We start from the raw sequence: 26,872 nt of genomic DNA, 5'->3' as shown, positions 1-26,872 counted from the left end.
AGAAGGGCTTGGGCCGGGCACGGTGGCTCACGCCTGTAATCCCAGCACTTTGGGAGGCAGAGGTTGGCAGATCACGAGGTCAGGAGTTCAAGACCAGCCTGGCCAACATGGTGAAACCCCATCTCTACTAAAAATACAAAACTTATGCGGGCATGGTGGTGGGCGCCTGTAATCCCAGCTACTCAGGAGGCTGAGGCAGGAGAATCGCTTGAACCCGGGAGGTGGAGGTTGCAGTGAGCCAAGATCACACCATTGAACTCCAGCCTGGACGACAGTGCGAGGCTATGTCTCAAAAAAAAAAAAAAAAAAAAAAAAAAAAAAAAGGGAGGGTTTATACACAAAGGCTAATGCAAACAAGTACAATGCAATGTATTTACGGCTATTCAAAACTTTCTACATATAATAAAGGGCTGTAGGCCGGGCATGGTGGCTAACACCTATAATCCCAGCACTTTGGGAGGTCGAGGCAGGCGGATCACCTGAGGTCAGGGGTTCAAGACCAGCCTGACCAACATGGTGAAACCCTGTCTCTACTAAATATACAATAAATAAATAAAATAAAAATAAAAAAATAAAGGGCTGTGATAGCCCCAGATGAAATCTTAGATCAGAAAAGAGACAGTAGGGAAAAACTAACAAAATCCCAAAAAAGGATGAAGTTTAATTAATAATATATTAACATTAGTTCATTAGTTGTGAAAAATGTACCATAATAATGTAAAATGTTAATGTTAGGAAAAACTGGGTGCAGGGTACATGGGAACTTTCTGTACTATTTTTGCAACTTTGTGTAAATCTAAAACTATTCTAAAATTAAAAATTTATTAAAAATAAAACTAAATGAAGGGCCATAAATTCCCAGGAAGAAAAATACTGTGATGTACTTTTAACTGAGGGTGTTGCGCCCAATAACATGTTATAACCATTGTCAAGAAGAGACTAACAATCAGTACCTATTATTTTACAGTTACTGTGCTTAGCTTTAAAATACAGAAATTAAGAAAGGTGATGAGATCAAAACATTATTTCAAAAATGTTATTTCTAAATCTGAAATAACGTCTGCAGGTCTAACAATTTCAAACCCCAAGAAAGCTAAGAGGACTATAAGTCACAAAACAACTAAAACCATCAATTAAAAAGTCAATCTATATCAGAATAGCTAAACACACACACACACACACACACACACACACACACACAAAAGAATCATGCTGCATGAGTTAGCAGTGATGCTGAATTGGGCTTCTGCCACATGTAACAGATACATGTAGTATAATTTTTAATTATATGGATTCTAGAGCCAGATGGTAGAGGTTTGAGCTTGGCAAGTTACTAAAACGTTGTATGAATCTGTTTCTGAAACCATTTGTAAAACAGAGATAACAATAGTGACTTCCTTAGAAGGCTGTTGGGATTAAATAAGTTACTATAAGTAAAGCACATGGTAGCACCCGTACATAATAGGTGCTATGTATATGTTAGCTAAGAATAAGAATAAAAGGCTAAGCCAAGCCTTCTGGCCTTTCATTTAAGATACAGAAAAGAAAAAAAGAAAAAAAAGTAATTAAAGAAAAACTCTTTAACAGTATAAGAAGAGATGATCAAAATTATGCATAGTAAGAAAAACTAAATACTGATTTATATTCCAAATCCCAAAGCTGTCTCATGAGCATAGTCTCTGAAACTGATATAATTTATAACAAAAAATATTTTATACTGTAAATATACAAACATGGGGAACTCACTATTCCAAGAAATGACAGTGACACGAAATATGAAAAGATTCAAAAAAGACAAATGTTCAAGTGGTACAGCTACAAATGGCCACTGCCAAAAAAAAAAAAAAAAAAAAAGGTGGTTTTATAGGCAATTAAGGTCAACAGGACAATCATGACCTCTCATACCAAGTGCACAGTAGCAGAATACTGGACGGCAGAAACGCAGGATGTCTATAGGTATTAAACCATGTAAGGTAAATATTATTTATAACTGAATCCACTTAGTCAATTACCAATCAACCATTTAATGATCAAGTCTGTGAATTTTCCAGAGTCATCACTTTTGTTTCATCTCCTTCTATCTACCCTTTATTTCACCTCCTGAATCAGCAAACATAGAAAAGCAGAGACAAAAATGTGAAATTCTGAAAGTAATTTTACTGTTAATGAGGCTTATGAAATAGTTTGTGAAGAAGTATTAAATACATAGTTAAAAGAAAATTGTTTCTGTATCTTCCAGTTTCTACTGTGTACTACATAAGGGTGAGAACTGCGTTATGGTGATAGAATACAAAATCTGAAAAAATTAAATTTGGAAATCCTAAATTTGGAAAAAATAATCACCTCAATTATAAAACATGGCAGAACATTTTCCTAATGGTTAATTTTCTAAGTGAGGCTAACTGCTTTAATAAGAGGTATTTTATTATATTAATATCATTGGAAGGACGCTATTATAAAGCTTGTCCAGTATGCTTCAAATAGGATGACAGGTGTGCAAAGACAAAGACTTCATTTTCAGCCCTGGGGAATGGTGGGTAAGGCCTGAAGCAGCCCCAGCCTGGTGATCATCATACAGAACAGTCTTTTTCCCTAATGAGCTATTTAAATACTACTTTCCATGGGTGCCAAGAGATAAAGGGGTTGGGACACCTAATGGAAAGAAAGGAATAGAAACAGGCTTTTCAGGACTCCCCTTCCTTTATTTGGGGGAAAAAATAACTTAAAAACAATGCTGGCTGGGCACGGTGGCTCACGCCTGTAATCCCAACACTTTGGAAGGCCGAGGCGGGCAGATCACGAGGTCAAGAGATCGAGACCACAGTGAAATCCCGTCTCTACAAAAAAAATACCAAAAAAAATTAGCCAGGCGTGATGGCAGGCGCCTGTAGTCCCAGCTACTTGGGAGGCTGAGGCAGGAGAATGGCATGAACCCAGGAGGCAGAGCTTGCAGTGAGCTGAGATAGCGCCACTGCACTCCAGCCTGAGAGACAGAGTAAGACTCCATCTCAAGAAAAAAAAAACCAAACAACGCTATCATAACTTGAACTGCTAATTAAAAGGACTGCTCAGGGTACAAACACAAATCCAATTAAATGAAAGCCCAAAAATCTAAAACTAAAAATGAAATTTAAGGTTTTTTATTTGTGGATATTTTGTTAATTACATTTACAGTTCTGTCAGGATAAAATTAAAATGCTGTCTCTTTTACTAAGTTCACAAACTAAAACTACAAATTAAATCAACATTAACAATAACGTAAAAACTATTAAGATGTTTAGAATTTTACCTATCACAATTAAAATCTTACGTTCTTCTATAATATTAACCTATTAATACTTTAAGTATTTAAGCACTGTTTTAAAGCTTTCCCACTAAACATATTCAATTATAAATGTAAGTTACATTTTCTTACCCACTAGCCTCTGGAGGAAATCTGACAGTAACCTTTCCCATCTCCGCACCTGGAAGCTCAACAAATTTCCCAACATCTTGCTTTTTCTCAGGTGCCTGAAAAACACAACCACCATCACAACAAAAAGTCTTATGGTTAAATGTCTAAGAACACACTCATTCAACAAATATGCCAGGCACTACACACACTGGTTATGAAAAACATGACGACTAGAACATCATCCCTGTACTTGAGGTTGCAAAATCTGATAAGAATATAACTAAAACCAATACCAGTAATAGAGATATATTCAGGGTACTGTTAGATCACTCAGTTGAAATTAATCAGCAATATCTAGGTTTATCAGGAAAAGCTTAAAAGGAGTTAAGAAACAAGCTGGACCTCAAAGATAAGTAGAAATGTATCAGATGGAGAGTATATGGGATGCTGGGTACAGTGGTTCATGCCTGTAATCCCAGCACTTTGGGAGGCCAAGGAGGGCAGATCACCTGAGGTCAGGAGTTTGAGACCAGACTGGCTAACATGGTGAAACCCCATCTCTACTAAAAGTACAAAAATTAGCCAGCCGTGGCAGCGTGCACCTGTAGTCCCAGCTACTCAGGAGGGTAAGGCAGGAGAATCGCTTGAACCCAGGAGGCGGAGGCTGGAGTGAGCCGAGATCGTGCCACCGCACTCCAGCCTGGGTGATGAGCAAAACTCCGTCTCAAAAAAAAAAAAAAAAAAAAAAAAAGAGTATATGGAGTATTCATTCTAAATAAATAAATAACAGAGTAGGTAAGGCACGAAGGCAGGAAAAAGTAGTGCAATGTCCATGAAAAGTTAGGAATGCATATTGGGTGGGTAGGGAAGGAAGCTGAAATAGATTAAGTCAAAAACACAGAGGACCTTTTAAGTTTGGCTTTTAAGTTTTAGGCAATGGGGAGTCAGTCCTCAGGGATAACAGGACCACGGATTTGTGTTTTCTAAAGTGATACCCTGAACTAGAGAAAGATGAGACAAAAGGAAGTTTAGTTATGAGATTATGGTATTAAACCAAGCAAGGAACAATTAGGCCTCAAAAAAGTGCGATAGCACCGAAGGACAGAAAACAAATCTACACACATGAGAAGTCATAACAGGGCTCGTTGAGTAAATGTGAAATACAGTGAAGGATGAGTAAAGATTTGCAGCCAAAACAACCTGTGTTGTTTTGTGGACTGTGCTATCTTTATCCAAGTAGATAGTAGTTTTCAAATTTTACATTAGAAAACCTTAATTAAATCAAAACTTTACAACACATTCCTAAAATGTAAAACAGATCGAAGTGGAGCAAGTCTGGTTGAGAAAAGAACCTTTTGTACTGTGCACTATGTCACGTTTTCCTACAAAATGAATGAAACAGTGCTGCAGAATCCCAGGACTTGATGCTCAATGGTTCAAAAACCAGGAGATTCAGAAGAAAGAAAAAATTGCAAAGGTGTAAAATTATGAGGTTTTATTTATATGGAGTTTGAACTGCCTAAGGGACATATATTGGATGATCAAAATCTTTAGTTATATAAAGATTAGGGCTTTATATAGCTGAACAGTTAAAAGTGAAACGAAGATATAAAAATGTCAGATTCTTGCAAGAAGATCCTTTTAAATTTATTAAAAGAAAATAAACTTTATGAGTAGGAATAATTGTCTTTTCAGACCTAGGGCCTCAGACAGACTGAAATGTCATTTTTTTTTTTTTTAAGAAAGAAAAAAAGGCTTACCACTCGAGCTTTGGTTGTTGAAACATCCCACTTGGTACCTACTGACTGGAAGGCCTGCTGGGCTTCAAGAAAGCCAAACCAACGTTTTACATGAACTGGAGCTTTGTTCTGTTTCAACTGTTCTTGCCATGCAGCATTTCCTATGAGCAAAGATAGTTTTAAACTATTCAATCAATCTGCAGCTTCAAAAGCAAAGTTCCAGTTGTGACTAACTGAAGTAAATGAGATGGCTTAAAGTTGTGCTTCTAAGGAAATATGAAATTTAAGTATCTGGGTATACAATGAAATGTTTTCTAAAACAGTGAGCTCTCTGTGTCCATGAGTTCCATAACCGTAGGTTCAACCAACTGAAGATGAAAAATATTCAAAGCTGGGCGTGCTGGTTGCCTGGAACCAGGGGAGGGTGGATGATTGATTACAAAGAGGCATGAGGAACTTTTGGGGATGGTGGATATATTTATTATCTTGATTGTAACTATAGTTCCACAGGGGTGTGTGTGTGTGTGTGTATATATATATATAAAAGTCAAAATTTATCAAATTATACATTTTTAAATAAGTGTGGTTTCCTGTATATCAATTATACCTCAAGAAAGTTGTTTTTGAAAAAATTGGCTTTCCAAGTTGGAAAAAGCATATTCTTACCTGTTGCAAACTAGTTGTAGAAGAAGGAAGTGACCTCTAAGAAAAACCACAACTCCACATCATCCCACTACTCCCTAACCTCCCAATCACATACTCGCTGAGCAATAATGGCTTTTTTTCAAGTCAGAGACAAGTGTCTGGAGTAAAATAATAGCTGAAGTAGGAGAGGTGCTAACATAAATGGGATAGAGACTTCTTTATCAGGAACAAGATCAGCTCCAAAGGCAAGAAGGAAGTTGGGGTTGTGAGACAGACGACGGCAGAGAAAGACAGGGAATTCCTGTAGCTGGATAGGAATAAAACAGCCAGGGAGGTCATTCCTCTGTAATAAAGTCTTAAGTTACTGTCTAAACATATATATACATACACATATACATACATGCATACACACAGAAATATGTATAATTCTTATCCAGCAAAATATTAAACGATTAAAACAGAGCATTTTAGGAATTACTGATACCTTTTAGGGTGGCCCAAACACATAAATCTGCTAAACTCAAGGAGTTTCCAACTAAGTATGTTCTCAGAGACAGGCAATGATTGAGTTCATTAATTGCAGATGTAAAGGAATCACATGAAGATAATTTTGTAGCACTGAACTCCAACCAGTGATCAATCTGTGAACATAAAAGATAGAAAAGAAATGTACTCCAACATATAAAAAGACTATAAAAAAATTCTAGTTAACTAGAGCAATAGTACACTCTTACTATGCTTTTCCTTTCTCAAATTATACAATTTATCATTATGTGGATTAAATTCTCATTGCCTAAAATCTAAAATGGAACTTAAATAAATGCCACATTTATTTTGCTATGCTTTCTGCTTTCTTTTTTTTTTTTTTTTTTTACAAGAGTGTGGAGGAGCACTTCAGGAAAGAATAGGAAAATAAGAATTTGAGAATTGGTACAGAAATAAGCAACCAACCTGAATGAACCAAAGGGACTGTACCCAGCCAAACAGATTCATTTACTTGAAACATTTAAAAGTTAGTACTTAGAAACCATTCTGTGTACTTTGAATTTTATGAGATTTAGGAAGGTTAGAGCAGAATACAAACAGAAATAAGTAACCAACCTGAATGAACCAAAGGGACTGTACCCAGCCAAACAGATTCATTTACTTGAAACATTTAAAAGTTAGTACTTAGAAACCATTCTGTGTACTTTGAATTTTATGAGATTTAGGAAGGTTAGAGCAGAATACAAACAGGAAAAAAAGCAGCATCTAAAAAGCAGTACTGTCATCTACTGCATAATGACATTTCAGTCAATGACAGACTGCATATATGACAATGGTCCCATAAGGTTATAGTTATATCTATGTTGTCTATGTTTAAATACACAAATACATATTGTGTTACAATTGCCTACTGTATTGAGTATTGTAACTTGCTAGTATAGGTTTGTAGTCTAGAAGCACTAGGCTACACTGTATAGCCTAGGTGTGTAGTAGGCTATCCCACTTAGGTTTTTGTGGGTACACTCTATGATGCTGATAGAATGATGAAATTGCCTAATAACACATTTCTCGAATGCATCCCATTGTTAAGAGGCACATGATTGTATCAAAAGTTAATTTACTGATATAATTAATTAAACAAGGCATACACTTAGAAAAGAAAATGAGATCCAAACTATGCATGTTACCCTGGTCAAACTTAACTTTCCTAGGCTTGCTGCCTTATCCGTAAAGTAAGAACGTTGGATGAGATGATCTATACAGTCCCATTGGCTATGAAATGCTAGGAATCTGTGAAGGCAAAGATGGCACTAAATGCTCCCAAAAGAACAGCTGGTAGGGGATTAAACATTCAAACTTAGGAATTACAAAAAAATAATTTTCTTGTGACAACAAAAACAAGATGAGCATTCCATACCTTGGTCTATATAATTAACACTCTGTTAATATCCTTAAGTAGAATAGTTCATAAGCCAACAATAAATGATGAGGTTCCCATAAAAAAACAGAAGCATAAGACAAAACACACACAACAAAATGTTCATTGCTTACCTCAGTATGTTCCATCAGATTACAGCCATATAACCCAGCTGTAGTTGCAACTCTAGCCAAGTAGCGAAGTATGGAATTCACATCTGTGAATATCACATTTCTAGAATATAAGCATGAGATAAAATATTACTGCTGCTCTAGCAAATCAGTAAGTCATGAGACTTATGAAGAAATGTAAAAATGGAAACCTTATTATATTTACCATGTATTTTCTACTATAGTAAAAAATAGATCTGCTAATTTGTTTGTTTGTTTGTTTCAGATGGAGTTTCGCTCTTGCTGCCCAAGCTGGAATGCAATGGTGTGATCTTGGTTCACTGCAACCTCTGCCTCCAGGGTTCAAGCAATTCTCCTGCCTCAGCCTCCCAAGTAGCTGTGATTATAGGTGTCCACCACCATGACAGGCTAACTTTTTGTATTTTTAGTAGAGACAGGGTTTCACGACGTTGGCCAGGCTGGTCTCGAGTTCCTGACCTCAGGTGACCCACCCACCTCAGCCTCCCAAAGTGTTGGGATTACAGGCGTAAGCCACTGTGCCCAGTCTGCTAATTTGTTCTTTACATGTCTATTCAGAGGTGCAAATATGAAAATATAACTGGGATATTGAGAATAACAGTGATTTAAAACAAATCAATGCTAGCCAGGAGTGGTGACTCACACCCGTAATCCTAGCATTTTGGGAGGCCAAGACGGGCGAATCACTTGAGGTCAGGAGTTTGAGACCAGCCTGGCTAATATGGTGAAACCCCATCTTCTACTAAAAACACAAAAATTAGCCAGGCATAGTGGCATGCACCTGTGCTCCCAGCTACTCAGAAGGCTAAGGCACAAGAATCGCTTGAACTCACAGTGAGCTGAGATCACGTCACTGCGCTTCAGCCTGGATGACAGAGAGAGACCCTGTTTCAAAAAAAAAATAAATAAATAAATCAAGGCAAAGGAGCAAAGAATATATTGCTAATAAAGAGGCTAAGAAGGCAGATCAAACCTCGTCCAAACCCATCACAGGCCAGGTGCGGTGGCTCATGTCTGTAATCCCAGCACTTTGGGAGGCCGAGGTGGACAGATTACTTGAGGCCAGGAGTTTGAGACCAGTCTGGCCAACGTGGTGAAATCCCATCTCTTCTAAAAATACAAAAGTTAGCTGGGTGTGGTGGTGGGCACTTGTAATCCCAGCTACTCAGGAGGCTGAGGCAAGAGAATTGCTTGAACCCGGGAAGTGGAGGTTGCAGTGAGCCAAGATGGCGCCACTGCACTCCAGCCTGGGCAGCAGAGCAAGACTCCATCTCAGAACAAAACACGAAAAACCACACAGTGTTGGTGGGAGTGTAAATTAGTCAAACCACTGTAAAAAGCAATATGGCGATTTCTCAAAGAGCTGAAAACAGAACTACAATTCAATCCAGCAATCCCATTACTGGCAATACACCCAGAGGAATATAGTTCATTCTACCATGAAGACACATACATGCAAATGTTCACTGCAGCACTATTCACAATAACAAAGACATGGACCTAAATGCCCAGCAGTGACAGACTGGATAAAGAAAATGTGGTACATATACACCATGGAATATCATGCAGCCATAAAAAAAAACAACAACAAGATCATGTCTTTTGCAGGAACACGGATGGCGCCGGAGGCCATTATCCTTAGCAAACTGACACAGGAAAAGAAAACCAAATACTGCATGTTCTCACTTATAAGTGGGAGCTTAATGATGAGACCATGTGAACACAAAAAAGGGAACAACAGACACTGGGGTTTAAGGGTGGATGTTGGGAGGAGGGAGAAGAGCAGAAAAAATAACTATTGGATGGCTTAGTACCTGGGTTACAAAATAATACGTACAACAAACTCCACATGACACAAGTTTACCTACATAACAAACCTGCACATGTACCACTGAACCTAAAATAAGTTTTTAAAAAATGAATAAATTTATTTTTAGCAACAACACAAAAATACTGCAATCATAAAACAACAGGATACTAAAAAAGGAGTATCCAGAATGTAAAAAAACAGAACACTCAGATACTAAAAATATAATAGCCAAAATTAAAAACCTCAATAGAAAAATGGGATAATAAAGTTGATGAACTTTCCAGAAAGTAAAGAAAAAAAAAAAAATGGGCCAGGCATGTTGGTACACAGCTGTAGTTCCAACTACTCAGGGGGCGGAGGCATCGTTAAGCCCAGGAGTTGGAGGCTGTAGTGTACTACAATTCCACCTGTGACTATCCATTGCACTCCAGCCTGGACAGCATACTGAGACCTCCATCTATAAAAATAAAAATAAAGAGGCCGAGCACGGTGGCTCACACCTGTGATCCCAGCACTTTGGGAGGCCAAGGTGGGCAGATCACCTGAGATCAGGAGTTCCAGACTAGCCTGGACAACATGGTAAAATCCCATCTCTACTAAAAATACAAAAATTAGCTAGGCATGGTGGTGCATGCCTGTAATCCCAGCTACTTGGGAGGCTGAGGCAGGAGAATCGCTTGAATATGGGAGGCGGAGGTTGCAGTGAGCCTAGATTGTGCCATTACACTCCAGCCTGGGCAACAGAGCAAGACTCCATCTCAAAAACATATAAAAAAAATAAAGAGATGGGGCCAGAGCAGTGGTTCACGCCTGTAATCCCAGCACTTTGGGAGGCCAAGGCAGGCAGATCACCTGAGGTCGGGAGTTTGAGACCAGCGTGACCAATATGGAAAAACCCCGTCTCTACTAAATACAGAAAATTAGCTGGGCATGGTGGTGCATGCCTGTAATCCCAGCTACTTGGGAGGCTGAGGCAGGAGAATCACTTGAACCAGGGAGGCAGAGGTTGTGGGAAGCCGAGATCGCGCCATTGCACTCCAGCCTGAGCAACAAGAGTGAGATTCTGTCTCAAAAAAAAAAAAAAAAGAGAGAGATGGAAAAAGGAGGTGACAACTTAGAAAAATAAATGGACTAATCCCAACACCCACATAAACAACAGAAAATGGAGAGAAAAACATTTTTCAAATCTCAGAAAAAATTTTTTCAATTTCCGAAAGCAGGATTTCCAAGTTTCCACAACGAAAAAGGCAACCAAATGCCCAGAAGAACAGATGAAAAATAGACCCGAACTAAAGCACATGATTGTAAAATTTGAGAATACTGACTCCTAAGGGAAGATTCCTCCAAACTTCCTGAAGTCACATAGAAAAGTTCAAAACTCAGAAAGTTTCAGAAGAAAATTACAAAGCAAACAAACAGCAATTATTCCATGAAAAACTAATAGTTTTACATGAAAAGCAATTATACCATGTGGCTCAGCAGTAAATAAAACTTACATGGTCATTATAATGTAAATACAGAACGGTAATCAAATGACAATTATGGTACAACTACACTGGGAGAAAGGGGGAGACAGACAGCAGAAGTTTATGAGTATGGGGTGACTGTGTGTACGGAATGGCAACAGGGGAAAGTGTTTCAGCTTTATCTTTTTTTTTTTTTGAGATGGAGTTTCACTCTTGTTGCCCAGGCTGGAGTGCAATGGCACAATCTCGGCTCACTGCAACCTCCACCTCCCAGGTTCAAGCTATTCTCCTGCCTCAGCCTCCTGAGTAGCTGGAATTATAGGCATGCACCACCATGCCAGGCTAGCTTTGTGTTTTTAGTAGAGGTGGGGTTTCTCCATGTTGGTCAGGTTGGTCTCGAACTCCTGACCTCAGGTGATCCATCTTCCTTGGCCTCCCAAAGTGCTGGGATTACAGCTCCCAAAGTGCTGAGCCACCACACCCAGCTCAGCTTTATCTTTTCTTTTTTTTTTCCTTTTTTTTTTTGAGACAGGGTCTCCCTCTGTCATTCATGCTGGAGTGCAGTGGTGTGATCTTGGCTCACTGCAAACTCTGTCTCCTGGGCTCAGGTGATTGTCCTGCCTCCGCGTCCCAAGTAGCTGGGAGTACAGGCGAAGCTACCATACCCAGCTAATTTTTGCTTTTTTTTTTTTTTTTGTAGAGACAGGATTTTACTATGTTGCCCAAGCCGGTCTTGAACTGCTGAGCTCAAGCAATGCACCCGCCTCAGCCTCCCAAAGTGCTAGGATTACAGACGTGAGCCACCGTGCCTGGCCCAGCTTTCTCTTTCTTAGTGGAAAGATATTGTCTAAAACTGGAAAAATAAGGAGAAACAATACTAGAATGTTACAGACAGAGGTCAATACAAAAGAATCAGCTCAAAAGGGTTGAAATGTTTGTTCCTATAGAGGAAAAAATAGAAGATGGGAGGTGAATGGTGCTTTTTACTAAAATACTTACAGCACTATGCCACTAAAGTATTTGCATATGTAGCTTTCGTTTTTTGTTTCATTTTTTAGAGATGGGGTTCTACTTCTATCACTCAGGCTGGAGTACAGGGCACAATATCGGTTCAGTACACCCTTCACCTCCCAGGCTCAAGCAATTCCCAGGCATCAGTCCCCCAAGTAGCTGGGACCAGAGGAGTGTGCTACTACTCTTAGCTAATTTTTGTAATTTTTCTAGAGGCGAGGTTTTGCCATGTTGCCTGGCTGGTCTCAAACTCCTGAGCTCAGGCAATCTACCCACCCTGGCCTCCCAAAGTGCTGGGATTACAGGTGTGAGTCACGAAGCTCAGCGATAGCTTTGATTTAAAAAAAAAAAAAAATTGTAATGAGACTGGGCGTGGTACAGGCTCACACCTATACTCCCAGCACTTTGGGAGGCTAAGGCAGGAGGATCACTTTAAGTCAGGAGTTCAAGACCAGCCTAGGCAACATAGGACAACCCTGTTCCTACAAAAAAATTTTAAAAATTAGCCAAGTGTAGTAGTACATGTCTGTAGTCCCAGCTACTCGGGAGGCCGTGGCAGGAGGATCACTTAAACCCAGAAGTTTAAGTATGCAGTGAGTAGTGAGTCGTGATTATGCCATTGCACTCTAGCTTGAGCAACAGAAAAAGATCCTATCTTAACAAAACTCTCCAGCACTTTGGGAACCCAAGGCAGGAAGACTGCCTGATGCCAGGAGTCTGAGACCAGCGTGGGCAACAAAGTGAGATGCTATCTCTACAAAATATTTCAAAAATCAGTCGGGTGTGGCACATGCCTGTGGTCCCAGGTACTCAGGAGGCTGAGGCAGGGGGATAACTTGAGCCCAGGAGCTCAAGGCTGCAGCGAGCTATGATAACACCACTGCACTCCAGTCTAGGCGACAGAGTGAGACCCCATCTCTAAAAAAAAAAAAAACAACAACCACATCAAAAACTTTTCATGAAAAAACAGACTAGGGCCAGGTACAATGACTCATGCCTGCAATGCCAGCACTGTGCAAGGTCAAGATGGGAGGAGAGCTTGAGGTCAAGAGATCAAGACCAGACTAGACAATAACGCAAGACCCTGTCTCTCAAAATTAGCTTGGCATGGTGGCACAGACCTATAGTCCAGTTACTTGGGAAGCTGAGGCAGGAGGATGGCTTGATCCCAGGAGTTTGAGGCAACAGCGAGTAATGAGCGTGCCACTGCACTCCAGCCTGGGTGACAGAGCAAGGCTCTATTTCTTAAAAAAAAAATTTTTTTTAATAGACTAATTTTGTCAAGACATTTAAATAACATGATCAAGGCCGGGCACACTGGTTCATGCCCGTAATCCCAGCACTTTGGGAGGCCAAGGCGGGTGGATCACCTGAAGTCAGGAGTTCAAGACCAGCCAGACTAACATGGTGAAACCCCAACTCTATTGAAAATACAAAAATCAGCCAGGTGTGGTGGTGGGTGCCTGTAATCCCAGCTACTCAGGAGGCTGAGGCGGGAGAATCACTTGAACCCAGGAGGCAGAGATTGCAGTAAGCAGAGATCGCACCATTGCACTCCAGCCTGGGCAACAAAAGCAAAACTCCCTCTCAATAAATACATAAATAAATAAATAAGATATTTGGAACCTTGCAGAAAGACATTAATTTTGAACACATAAAAAGTTTACCTTTGCAGCTGGGTGCAGTGGCTCGTGCCTATAATCCCAGCATTTTGGGAGGCTGAAGTGGGTGGATTGCTTGAGCCCAGGAGTTAAAGACCACCCTAGGCAACATGGCGAAATCCCATCTCTACAAAAATACAAAAATTCACTGGTGTGGTGGCATGTGTCTGTGGTCCCAGCTACTCAGGGGCCAGGAAAGAGGGGAGGGGACACTGAGGGAGGGGAATCGTTTGAGCCCAGGAGACCAAGGCTGCAGTGAGGATTGAGAGGGCAAGAGGCACACAGGACAATTTATTTAGGTTAGTACTTTGAGAATACAATTACAGATTAATTTCCTTTACTCATATTATGCACAGTCGCCTTTGTGATTATCACTACAAACAGTTTATAAATTTTGTGACCAGCAAGTCAACAGTAAGAGTAAGTCTGGCAAAGACGAATTAGTGGCTTTCAAGTGAAATATGTACCTACTATTAACAGAAGCCAAGCATTTCAGTAATGACTATTTTTCTGTCTTGGGGCAGTACTTTTATTAAGGCAAAAATCATTAGATTAATTCATTAAAGTTAACTTACAAGACAACACTAGTCTAATTCCAATCACCGCAGGTAGGAGAAAGTAGCATCACTATAGATATTACATAAATAACATCTGGCTTTTAAAATCAACATATTTGAATTAGCGACATTCTATGTATTACAACTCTTTTTTTTTTTTGGAGACGGAGTCTCACTCTGTCGCTCAGGCAGGAGTTCAGTGGCGCGATCTCGGCTCACTGCAAGCCCCGCCTCCCAGGTTCACACCATTCTCCTGCCTCAGCCTCCTGAGTAGCTGGGACTATAGGCACCCGCCACCATGCCCGGCTAATTTTTTTTTTTTTCTTATTTGTAGTACAGATGGGGTTTCACCGTGTTAGCCAGGATAGTCTCGATCTCCTGACCTCATGATCCGCCCGCCTCGGCCTCCCAAAGAGCTGGGATTACAGGTGTGAGCCACTGCACCCGGCCTATTACAACTCTTAATAACACTATGCCACATTCAATTATTTTTAGTCAACAAAGAACTATAAAGCATCAGGAAAAAGAGTGGTAGAGAATGGAAATCCTCCTCTTGGATTACTTTCATTTTTCCCTTTGAGGCTCAACAAGGGGGACTGCAGTTCTCCAAGTCAAGAAGCTGCATGGCACTTCTTTCAAACCTATTCCTAAGTTTTTTTTCATGAGAAAATGATACCAAGCTGGTAATACCTCTTATTTTGTATACTGTATCCCTTCCCTAATACAAGTCTTTCTTATGTCAGTTTATTAGGGGCCTTTAACATTGTGTTGAAACATTTCAAAATCTGCGTCCTGCTTGAAAATATATCCTTGAAACCCTCTTTCAATCTGGTCCAGATTCTTCTATCTGGCAAAGTTTTTTAGTTCTTTTTTTGAGACAGAATCTTGCTCTGTCGCCCAGGCTGGAGTGCAGTGGCACGATCTTGACTCACTGCAATGTACACCCACCAGGTTCAACCTATTCTCCTGCCTCAGCCTCCTGAGTAGCTGGGACTACAGGCACGTGCCACCATGCCCGGCTAATATTTTTTTGTATTTTTAGTAGACACGAGGTTTCACCAAGTGAGCCAGGTTGGTCTCAGACTCCTGACCTCAAGTGATCCACCCATCTTGGCCTCCCAAAGTGTTGATATTACAGGCATGAGCCATCGCACCTGGCCACATACCCTGTTTCATAGGGGAGCAGAAAGATAGGGAATGTAGATAATTCTTTAGCGCAAAAGTAAATCATCAGAATAAACGGACCAGGAAGTGGGCGCAGGGAGGTGAGAGAGCAACATTAAAGGAAGATAAGAAACAGAGCTGCACAGGAACAAAGACTGTCTTATGATACGGATAAAGTCACCTAGGTAATCTCTTGAAGCTGCCCTCAGAAGCGCAGGTGAAGTCTAAGCTGGGATTGACTGACCTTTCCAGATTATTTGATGAGATCCCTAAGGAGGGGATTTAAGTCAACTGCATTTCTTTTGGAAAGATGCTTTCTTGGTCACATGAGGAAATTCTAGAAAGTCCCTCTCTACGTGATGGGGGAGGTGGGCATGGAGGGCTGTGAAAGGAAACAAGGTTAGAGGTACCCTGATTCTGAGGTAGCTTCTAAGGCCTCTCAGCATGTCAAAGTGCCAGTCTTTGAGATATCACTTTCTGAGGCAACATTCCCCTGTCTGAAACTTCCCTAGAAGTTTCAGTTAAAAGCTGAGTTGGTGGTTGTACAGGAAAAAATCAATAGCTAGGCGCCAAAGGATTCCATTAAACCAGTCACTCATTTCTGGGAATAGGCCAGTCCAATTAAATAACTGTGCCTCATTTCAGGAGCTGGTGTTGCAGATGGGCTCTCAAAGTTAGACCTCTAGTTCCTTTTAAACAGATTACATGGGGAATCAGTTTGCTGAAAAATTTAAGTCTCTAGATTCGGTTATTTTAGAATAAAGAAAAGCATACTTCTTTCTAGGGACAATCTACCTAATTAGTAAGTAAAACAAGCATACAACATTTGATGCTGAATTTTTTTTTGAGACGGAGTCTAACTCTGTCACCCAGGCTGGAGTGCAGTGGCACGTTCTCGGCTTACTGCAACCTACGCCTCCCGGGTTCAAGCGATTCTCCTGCCTCAGCCTCCCGGGTAGCTGGGATTATAAGCACGTGCCACCACACCCGGATAAGGTTTTATATTTTTAGTAGAGACAGGGTTTCACTGTGTTAGCCAGGATGGTCTCGATCTCCTGACCTTGTGATCCACCTGCCTCGGCCTCCCAAAGTGCTGGGATTACAGGTGTGAGCCACCGTACCTGGCAATGCTGAATATTTTTTTAAATGCCATTCAGAGGCCAGACATGGTGGCTCATGTCTTTAACCCTAGTGGTTTGGGATGCTGAGGCTGGAGGATGGCTTGAGGCCGGAGGACGGCTTGAGGCCAGGAGTTCGAAACTGGTCTGGGCAACATAGTGGTATCCTACCTCTAGAAAAAACATTTTTTAATTAGCCAGGTGTGGAGGCATGTGTTTGCAGTCCTAGCTACTTGGGAGACTGAGATGGCAGGATCCTGAGTCCAGGAGCTCTAGGTACAGTGAGCTATGATCATGCCAGCGTGGGCAAAAGAGGCAGACTCTGTCTTAAAAAAAAAAAAAAAAGCCAATCAGTACTGAAGATAAAAAGATGAAAACACTTACTCAGAAACATGAAGAATATTCTCTTTCCCTTCTTCAATGGAAATGCTGACATCGTCTTTCACATGTTCTACAGCCAGCAAAGCTCCTATAAATAATATGAAAAGATTTTTTATCTTTAAAAGCAATGCAGTATTTATAACTTGAATCATAAAGCAATCAGGATGAGTCAACAAACCAATATTAAGTCCTGTAAGGACTTTCTCAGTAGTCTGTAGACAGAAAGTATAGTCTTTTGTCTCAGAGCAGCAACAAATCAGAATCCAGAATCCATTCACTAGCATATCCAACTGGTTTTGAATTTGTTCAGCTTTCAGTTAGAGACACTGAAATTAATCTGCTCCTCCCTTCAGAGACAAAAAGAAATTAATATAGTGCCAGCTGCGCATGGTGGCTCATGCCTGTAATCCCAGAACTTTGGGAGGCCGAGACAGGCGGATCACCTGAGTTTGGGAGTTCAAGACCAGCCTGACCAACACGGAGAAACCCCGTCTCTACTAAAAACAGAAAATTAGCCAGGCATGGTGGTGCATGCCTGTAATCCCAGCTACTCGGGAGGCTGAGGCAGGAGAATCACTTGAACTCAGGAGGCAGAGGTTGTGGTGAGCCGAGACTGAGCCATTGCACTCCAGCCTGGGTGACAAGAGTGAAACTGCGTCTCAAAAAAAAAAAAAAAAAATAGTATTGTGCCTTATATAAAAGCTTTTGTTAATATGTTGACCTTGGATTTTTAAAAAACTAAAAAAAAAAAAAGAAAAAAAAGCTATCATTAATAGTATTTGAGTGACTATTATGTCATAGTCACTATGCTAAATGCTTTACAGTTATAATTTTTCATCTTTGGGGTAACCTGTAGAGTTAGATTAGAAGGACATGGTATCTCACGCCTATAATCCTAGCACTTTGGGAGGCTGAGGTGGGAGGACTGCCTGAACCTACAAGTTCAAGACCAGCCTGGGCAACATAGTAAGACCCTGTCTCTACAAAAAAATACAAAAATGAGCTGGGCATGGTGGTACATGCCTGTGGTCCCAGCTACCCAAGGGGCTGAGGTGGGAGGGCTGCCTGAGCCTGGGAAGTCATGGCTGCAGTGAGCCGTGATTGCACCACTGCATTCTTGCCTGAATGACACAGCGAAACTGTCTCAAAAAAAAAAAAAAAAAAGAGTGAGATACTTTCATCCCCATTTTACAGAACAGGAAATAAGGCTTAAAGGAGTTAAATAACTAGCCTAATGTCCCTGACAAAATATATGGTAGTTAGGATCTGAATGCAAGTCTAATGCAGTCCACAGTTCAAACTCTAAAACAGTGTAATATGGCCTCTTGACACTTAACTGATTCATTAATCCTCTGTCCCTTAATTTGGTTAAGATGGACAGGCTGGGCATGGTGGCTCACGCCTATAATCCCAGCACTTTGGGAGGCCGAGGTGGGCAGATCACCTGAGGTCGGGAGTTTGAGACCAGCCTGACCAACATGGAAAAACCCCATCTCTACTAAAATTATAAAATTAGCTGGGCGTAGTGGCACACATCTGTAATCCCAGCTACTCAGGAGGCTGAGGCAGGAGAATCACTTGAATCCGGGAGGCAGAGATTGTGGTGAGCCAAGATTGCGCCATTGCATTCCAGTCTGGGCAACAAGAGTGAAATTCCATCTTAAAAAAAAAAAAAAAAAAAAAAGATGGACAACTAGCACCCAGATACTGATTTATGAACACCATGCTCCAGTGGAAACAGGGTTGTGGCAAGGAAAGTACAAAATAAACCTGAAAAATCTTACTGTGTTAGAAAGCAAAGGAGTACTCAAAGACAGAGAAGAGATACGTTGAACGGACACAGAGTCTGCCAGTTATGGTGGCTCAGGCCCATAATCCCAGCACTTTGGGAGGTCAAGGTGGGAGGATTACCTGAGATCAGGAGTTTGAGACCAGTCTGGCTAACATGGTGAAACCCTGTCTCTACTAAAACTACAAAAATTAGCTGGGTGTGGTGGCACATGCCTGTAATCCCAGCTACTCAGGAGGCTGAGGCAGGAGGACCACTTGAACCCAGGAGGCAGAGGCTGCAGTGAGCCAAGATCATGCCACTGCACTCCAGCATAGGCAGCAGAGTAAGACTCTGTCCCCCCGCAAAATAAAAAAAAAAGGCCAAGCACAGTGGCTCATACCTGTAATCGCAACACTTTGAGAGACTGAGGCAGGTGGATTGCCTGAGCTCAGGAGTTCGAGACCAGTCTGGACAACAAATTAGCCAGGCATGATGGCATGTGCCTGTAGTCCCAGCTACTTAGGAGACTGAGGCAGGAGAATTGCTTGAACCTGGGAGGCGGATGTTGCAGTAAACCGAGATCGTGTCACTGCACTCCAGCCTGAGCAACAAGAATAAAACTCCATCTCCCAAAAAAAAAAAAAAAAAAAGGACATAGAGTCCAGGTTGGAGGGGCTTCCACTGGCAAATCAGGGTACTGACCATCAAAATAAAGGAGATCAATTTTAGCACACCTACACAATGAAATTTTATCCAGCAAATAAAAAAGTGAACTACTGGCCGGGCAATGGTGGCTCACACCTGTAATCCCAGCACTTTGGGAGGCCGAGGCGGGCGGATCATGAGATCAAGAGACCGAGACCACCTGGCCAACAGGGTGAAACCCCATCTCTACTAAAAGTACAAAAAATTAGCTGGGCGTGATGGCGGGTGCCTGTAGTCCCAGCTACTCGGGAGGTTGAGGCAGGAGGATTGCATGAATCTGGGAGGTAGAGGCTGCAGTGGGCCAAGATCGCACCACTGCACTCCAGCCTGGTGACAGGGCAAGACTCCATCTCAAAAACCAAAAAAAAACAAAACAACAAAAGTACACTACTGTCACAGACAAAAAGATATATGAATTTCAGAAGTATTATCCTAGACATACATGAGAATATAAGAATATATATGATATGATTCAATGTATATGAAATTATAAAAAAAGCAAAACAAGAGTGACAAAAAGATGAGTGGCTACAAGGTGCCAGGGATAGGGAAAGGAATGACTGCAAAGGGGCATGAGAGAACTTTCTGAAGTAATGATGACTGTGGTGTAGATTACACACTGTATACATTTGTCAATCACTTAAAATTGGTAAACTTAATTGTATACAAGTTATAATTCAATAAAACTAATTTTTAAAAATAAAATAATTTTAAATAGAAAATAATACAAATTGTAACTTCTTGAGTATATTTTGCTATGACTTTTTTTTTAAATGGGAAAAAGAGAAAGCTCTCCTCACAGAAAAATGCCAACTAATACATATAGAAGGAATGGTAGAATTGGAAAGTCACCATTTTGCAAACATCATAAAATCATAAAAATCAAGTTAGGTGGGAAGCATCATTGGATACTGAAACTAGTGGGTGAAGATCAGATGCAAAGAGGAACATTTACATGATTCCAACGCATCTGCCCATTAAAATCAAGGTTAGAATCATTAGTAATGGGAAAATTAAATTCATGCACCAACTGATGGGCTGCAATGAAGAACAAGGAATAACTATGCTATTCCTGCCAAAGACACAGAGCCTGAATCTAGACACCAGGAAATACCAGACAACTTAAACAGGGGATATTCTTCAAGTTAAGTGGCCTGTAATCTTCAGAAAGGTCAAAGCTATGAAAGCCATGGGAAGACTAGTAAACCATTCCAGACTGAAAGAAACTGGAGAGAGGTGACAACTAGATGCAAACAAAGCATAATACAGGATTTTGATCCCAACACTATGGAGGGTCTCGTTTTAACAAATAGTGATAGAACAAGGATGGGGTCTGTGCATTAGATAGAAGCATTCTACCCAAGTGTACTTCCTGATTTGGGTGCTCGTGTGAGATCATGTGGAGTTTCCAAGTTTGTTGGGGACATACACGGGAGTTATGCTGAGGTACTGAAGCCTCATATCTACAGTATGCTCTTGGGTGGTACGGGGGGAGAAAGGTCTTTGTTCTAGTCTTGCAACTTTGTTGTAAGTTTGAAATTAACATTAAATATATAACATGATGAATGCATATAAAATAGGAAAATTCTAGCAATGCAACCTATTTTTAAAAAATGTTTCATCTATTTATATTACTTAAAGATAAAATGTAATTGAATTAAACAACTGGGAATAATTAAATCAAAAATTAAAAAGAAGGGGGAGAAGCAATTAGAAAAATTATATATCTGATAACCGGCATACAGTTCAAAACGACAGACTTAAGAGTTTCATAGAATACTGGCAGAATTCTGAGTTCTGTAATACACTACGGAAACAGGTTCACCTTCAGGGTGATTTTCCAAGTAACGAAAAATGTATCAGGAGGTTGGGGATGGTGGCTCACACCTCTGGTCCTGGCACTTTGGGAGGCCAAGGCGGGCAGACTGCTTGAGGTCAGGAGTTTGAGACCAGCCTGGCCAAGATGGCGAAATGCTGTGTCTACTAAAAAATACAAAAATTAGGCGGGCGTGGTGGTGCAACTACTCATGTGGCTGAGAACAAGAATCGCTTGATCCTGGGAGGCAGAGGTTGCAATGAGCTCGGTCTCAAAAAAAAAAAAAAAAAAAAAAAAACAACAACAACAACAAAAACCCACACCAGTATCAGGAACTTTAAACTATAGTCTCATTTAACTCTGGCAACCAATCCTATGTGAAAGACATTATTCTCCCTTTCTTAAAAGAAGGAAACTATTGGGAGAAGCTAAATAAGGAACCTGTCAAGGTTTCACAACTAATAAGTGGCAGCCAGGATTGGACTCAGGTCTGCAGGAACAAATGTGTTTGCTCTCAAACATGAGGGCACTCTAGTGCCTTTCCAGCCCAAGAATCAAACCCATTCCTTTTAGAGTTCATTGATTTGTTGTGCGGTTAGTCCATTACTGCAACCAATACGCCAAAACATTATCATCTTTTAAATCTTAAAATGGCTATCAAGTTGTGTTTTTGTTCAACAGCCTTAAAACATCACCAGAGAACACAATGAATAATTTCATCAGCCCCACGGGGCCAGTTGTATATAAAGGTATGGGCTTATTGAACACTATAAAGCACTGTATGTCTATTATCATACATACGCATTAGCAAATATTAGGTCAGGCCAGGTACCGGGGCTCACGCCTGTAATCCTAGTACTTTGGGAGGCCAAGGCAGGATGGTTTGAGCCCAGAAGTTTGACACCAGCTTGGGCAACACAGTGAAACACCATCTTTCCAAAAAAGACACAAACACAAAATTAGTCAGGCATGGTGGCACGCGCCTGTAGTCCCAGCTACTAAGGAGGCTGAGGTGGGAGGATCACTTGAGCCCGGAAGTTCGAGGTTGCAGTGAGCCTTGAAAGCGCCACTGCACTCCAGCCTGGACGACAGAGCAAACCCTGACTCTCAAAAGAAAAAAAAAAAAATCGTCAAACTACTTTAATTCTTTTGTGTAATTTCCCAAAGTAATGAAAAAGCAGAAATTCTAAGCAATCCACCAACAATAACCTTGGTCATGTCGCAAAAGTCATTCCAAACCGAACTTAAGATGTATCAGTAAGGTGACAGATCCAATGTTTACTCTGAAATATACTACACATCCACAGGGTGCAGTAAAAGCAACCGCATCAGTCTACAGTGTACCTGGGTGTTTTCCCCAATTACCCTAACACCTTTAATTAAAAATAAATGCAGCCTCAGTTGAAAAACCTAAATGCTAATACGCTCGCCTGGCTTCTTTCTTCTGAACTCGATAAAACGTAAGGAAAATTTGACTCAAGCGAACCGAGGATTTCTTCTGAGAGGACAGGAAAGGAGGTAAGAAAAAGGCTTAGTCGGAGAAAAAATGCTAAAAGAGAAGTGACGATAATTGGATTTTAAGTTTTAAAAACGTTATTTCCACGAGCAACTCTAGGTCTCCGGGGGAAAAAGGGAGAGGTGAGTTGACGGGGAGTTCATCCCTCTGAGAAGATCCGAAGCGGAGTCTCGTGTTGCCTAGCCCGGGCTCACACCGCGCCTCCCTCCAAGCCCGGGAAAAACATCTTCAGGAGCAGATGCACCTGCCGGGGACAGGGGGCGAAGGGAGCGGAGCCTCCTCCACGTACAATTCTGGGGCGTGGGGCAGGTCCAACTTCCCAGATGGTGACCACCACTGCGCAAAGCCGGGACGCAGCGACCTTCCTCGCCCCGCACCCTCTCTGGCTGATGCAACCCACACAGGTCACTGGCCTCGGTCCCTTACCTAAGGGAGGGTCTCCTGAATTCACGGTCAGACAGAGCGTCGCCATCTCCACCAGTCCGCTGGTCTACCTGTCAGTACGCCCGGCTGGTGCCAGAACCACGCAGAACCCCGCGAAAGCAAGAAGATGCAACGTGTGCGCGTACCCGACGCCGCCGCAGCCTTCGCTCCGCCCCTGCGCCGCAGCTACTGCCGACACCGCGCACGCGGCGGTGCGTCATCGCCGCGCGCCGTCTTCGCCCCCGCCAGCAGGGTCTAGAGCCTGCCACCCCGCCTCTTGGCCGCCAGGGAGAGAATGGCCTGCGTGGCCTTTTGTGCTGCGGTGGGAAAGACGCTGAAGTGGACGGGACTTTACGACACTTCGTAAAGTCAGCAGGTCGTAAAACAGCAGGTTGTAAAACCATCTTTAAGATGGGATAGACGTGAAGCACGAAACAAAAGCATGCACTATCTGTATGTAAACATACAGAAGAAAAGTCCTGGAAGCATACACATGATATGCCATGATTACGTTGGGAATGGAAGAAGTTTTTTGTTTTTGTTTTTGTTTTTTTAAATACATTTCCCCCAGCCTTTTTTTTTCCAAAAGAGGAACGTATTTTCAAGAGATTTGCGTATTGAAAATAATGGTTAAAGGAAATATACTTATAAAAGACTCTTTAAAAATCACTGCAGAGGCCGGGCGCGGCGGCTTACGCCTGTAATCCCATCACTTTGAAAGGCCGGAGGCGAGCGGATCACGAGGTCAGGAGCTCGAGACCAGCCTAACCAACATGGTGAAACTGTAGAGACGGGGGTCTCTACTAAAAGTACAAAAATTAGCCGGCCGTACTGGCACGTGCCTTTAATCCCAGCTACTTGGTGGGGCTGAGGCAGGTGAATCACTTGAACCCGGCAAGTGGAGGTTGCGGTGAGCTGAGATGGCGCCACTGCACTACAGCCTGGGCAACAGAGTGAGACTCCGTTTCAAAACAAACAAAAAATCACTGCAGCTAGGCACGGTGGCACGCTCCTGTAGTCTCAGCTACTCAGAAGGCTGAGGCGGGATCGCCTGAGCCAAGGAAGATGAGGCTGTAGTGGACTCGCCGTGGACTCGCCTGTGAGTAGCCACTACCCTCCGGCCTGACCGACAGGGGGAGACCCGATCTAAAAAACAAAACAATACAAACCTACCACGCTGTCCCCAATCATGAAGTCCGCAAGTATTTTTTTTCAGAATCTCATCTGATTTGCCCTTTCAAATCCTTTGTGACGGACGTGCATGCATGAGCTCCAGGAATACTCCAACTTGTATATACACATTCGTGTGTGTGAGCTACACACACATTTCAAGGGCTGGCGTTAAAGTTCGGGGGCCAGGGATCGATTCCAAGAACCATCTCAACCGCATCCTCACCCACACTTTTTCTTAACCTCCCCCAAGACATCCTTGTTTTCAATAGGGAGGGCCCCTTGGATTACATCTCCCATGAGACTTGAATGCTTAAAGCAACTATAGAGGAGTTATCTGTATTTGCCCCTGCCCCAGTAAACCACCACCAAAGATGGCTACATTCAGTACAGTACAGTCAGCCTCCAGAGCCGGCAAGAACTGCATCAAAACAAGAACTCTCCCCTCTCCTTCCCTTTCTATCAGAATCTCTAGCGATGGTGATAGGGAAGTGCTGGGAAGGGAACACCGTGGTACCTTTAAATAATACAGAAGTGGGGAAAGAAAGTGCTGAGTAAACTCCCTCTCAAAAAAAAAAAAAAAAAAAAAAAAGGCGTGGAGTAGAGGAGGGCGTGGTCCCTGGCTAGGGCTCCACCCCCATGGACCTAGGTGAGGACAGGACATTTTTTGTTTTCCTGCGCAAATGTTGCATTTCCCAAGAACACCCTGGCCTGCCACGCCCCCATTCTGTGCCTATGAAAACGCAAGACCCTAGCAAGGCAGAAACAGAGGCAGCTGTACATTGAGAGGAGCACATCAGCAGAGGAACACGCAGGCAGCCGGATGTTGAGAGGAACGCACAGATAGGCACCGGCACACCGGCAAGCCACCAACCTGCAGAAGCAGAACACGCGGAGTTTAGCTGGAGTAGTCAGAGGACAGCCCAGGCCGCTGAGCGGCCGACTCCAGGGGAAAAACTTCCCACTCCATCCCCTCCTGACTTCCCCTGAGCTACCTCTACTTAGTAAAACCTTGCACTCAGGCTGGGCGCCGTGGCTCATGCCTGTAATCGCAGCACTTTGGGAGGCTGAGGCGGGCGGATCACGAGGTCAGGAGATTGAGACCATCCTGGCTAACATGGTGAAACTCCTTCCCTACTAAAAATACAAAAAATTAGCCGGGCGTGGTGGCGGGCGCCTGTAGTCCCAGCTACCCGGGAGGCTGAGGCAGGAGAATCTCTTGAACCCGGGAGGTGGACGTTGCAGTGAGCCGAGATCGCGCCACTGCACTCCAACCTGGACAACAGAACAAGAGCCCATCTCAAAAATAAATTAATAAATTAAATAATTTAATTAAATTTTTTTAAAAAATTTTAAAAATGATAAAACCTTGCACTCATTCTCCAAGTCCAAGTGTGATCCAATTCTTCCGATATATCAAGGCAAGATCCCGGGATACAGAAAGCCCTCTGACAAGGTAGAGGGTCTAATTTAGCTGATTAACACAAGCTGCGACGGCAAAACTAAAAGAGCACCTTGTAACACATGCCCTCTGGGGCTTCAGGAGCTGTAAACATTCACCCCTAGACGCTACTGTGGGGTTGGAGCCCCACAACCTACCCATCTGTATGCTCCCCTCTAGGTTTGAGCAGCCGGGCACTGAAGAAGCAAGCCACACACCCACCCCTGGAAGGGGGACAAGGGAACTTTTCCTGGTCCAATGGGATCCATAATCAAATTTAATCAAGTTCTGAAAGTGATTAAATGCACACCAAATGGTGGCTCTCTGCCTCCTTTCCTGGAAATTGATTTCTCTTTTCACACCTTGCTAGCTCTTGTAAACCAAATATAAAATTCAAAGGCCCCCAACCATCTGAATAGACTTCCTCCTCGGCCAGGGCACTCTAAAATTTAACCTGAAAAACTGATTCAGGGCATTTAGGGAGGTGGGTATTGGACATGCCTCATTATGCCTCTCCAGCATTAACATCAACACAGACCTTAAGTCTGATAAGAAACATTTACAGTCTATTTTTCTCTGTAGCCAGCTACCTAGAGGCTTCATCTGCGTGATAAAACTTTGGTCTCCACAACCAATCACAACCCAGATATTCCTTTCTATTGATAAATCTTTCAGCCAACTGCCAATTAGAAAAATTTTAAATCAGTCCAGTCGCAGTGGCCCACGCCTGTAATCCCAGCACTTTGGGAGGCCAAGGCCGGTGGATCACCTAAGGTCGGGAGTTTGAGATCAGCCTGATCAACATGGAGAAACCCTGTCTCTACTAAAAATACAAAATTAGCCGGGCAGGGTGGCACATGCCTGTAAGTCCAGCTACTCAGGAGGCTGAGGCAGGAGAATCACTTGAACCCGGGAGGCGAAGGTCACGGTGAGCGGAGATCGCGCCACTGCACTCCAGCCTGGGCAACAAGAGTGAAACTCCATCTCAAAAAAAAAAAAAAAGAAAAAAAGAAAAATTTTAAATCTACTTAT

General features: G+C 42.2%; 1 protein-coding gene and 1 long non-coding RNA gene across 4 annotated transcripts in view; both read right to left on the bottom strand.

Moving 5' to 3' along the window:
* Positions 1-23,637, bottom strand: part of EPRS1 (glutamyl-prolyl-tRNA synthetase 1) — an 81,746-nt gene extending 58,109 nt beyond the window's left edge. The window contains exons 1-6 of one of the 3 annotated variants that reach the window (XM_021927087.2): positions 23,233-23,637; positions 17,002-17,086; positions 7,816-7,915; positions 6,263-6,419; positions 5,155-5,294; positions 3,416-3,510 (exon numbers count right to left, since the gene is read on the bottom strand). In XM_021927087.2, the coding sequence (XP_021782779.2) occupies positions 3,416-3,510; positions 5,155-5,294; positions 6,263-6,419; positions 7,816-7,915; positions 17,002-17,086; positions 23,233-23,278 (623 nt within the window). In that variant the 5' untranslated portion in view covers positions 23,279-23,637. The remainder of the gene's footprint in view (positions 1-3,415; positions 3,511-5,154; positions 5,295-6,262; positions 6,420-7,815; positions 7,916-17,001; positions 17,087-23,232) is intronic. The other 2 variants (XM_021927088.2, XM_031655634.1) reach the window with 2 other exon arrangements.
* Positions 6,621-7,809, bottom strand: LOC103877810. Its single transcript, XR_637655.4, has 2 exons — positions 6,880-7,809; positions 6,621-6,729 (listed from the first exon to the last, which is right to left on the bottom strand). It is a non-coding gene; the product is annotated as an uncharacterized LOC103877810 (long non-coding RNA).
* Positions 23,638-26,872: the final 3,235 nt, after the last annotated feature.

Source organism: Papio anubis, chromosome 1 (genome assembly GCF_008728515.1).
Source record: "Papio anubis isolate 15944 chromosome 1, Panubis1.0, whole genome shotgun sequence".
NCBI lineage: Eukaryota > Metazoa > Chordata > Mammalia > Primates > Cercopithecidae > Papio > Papio anubis.
The sequence above is the reverse complement of the archived record's forward strand: the minus strand, read 5'-3'. Positions and strand labels throughout refer to the sequence as shown.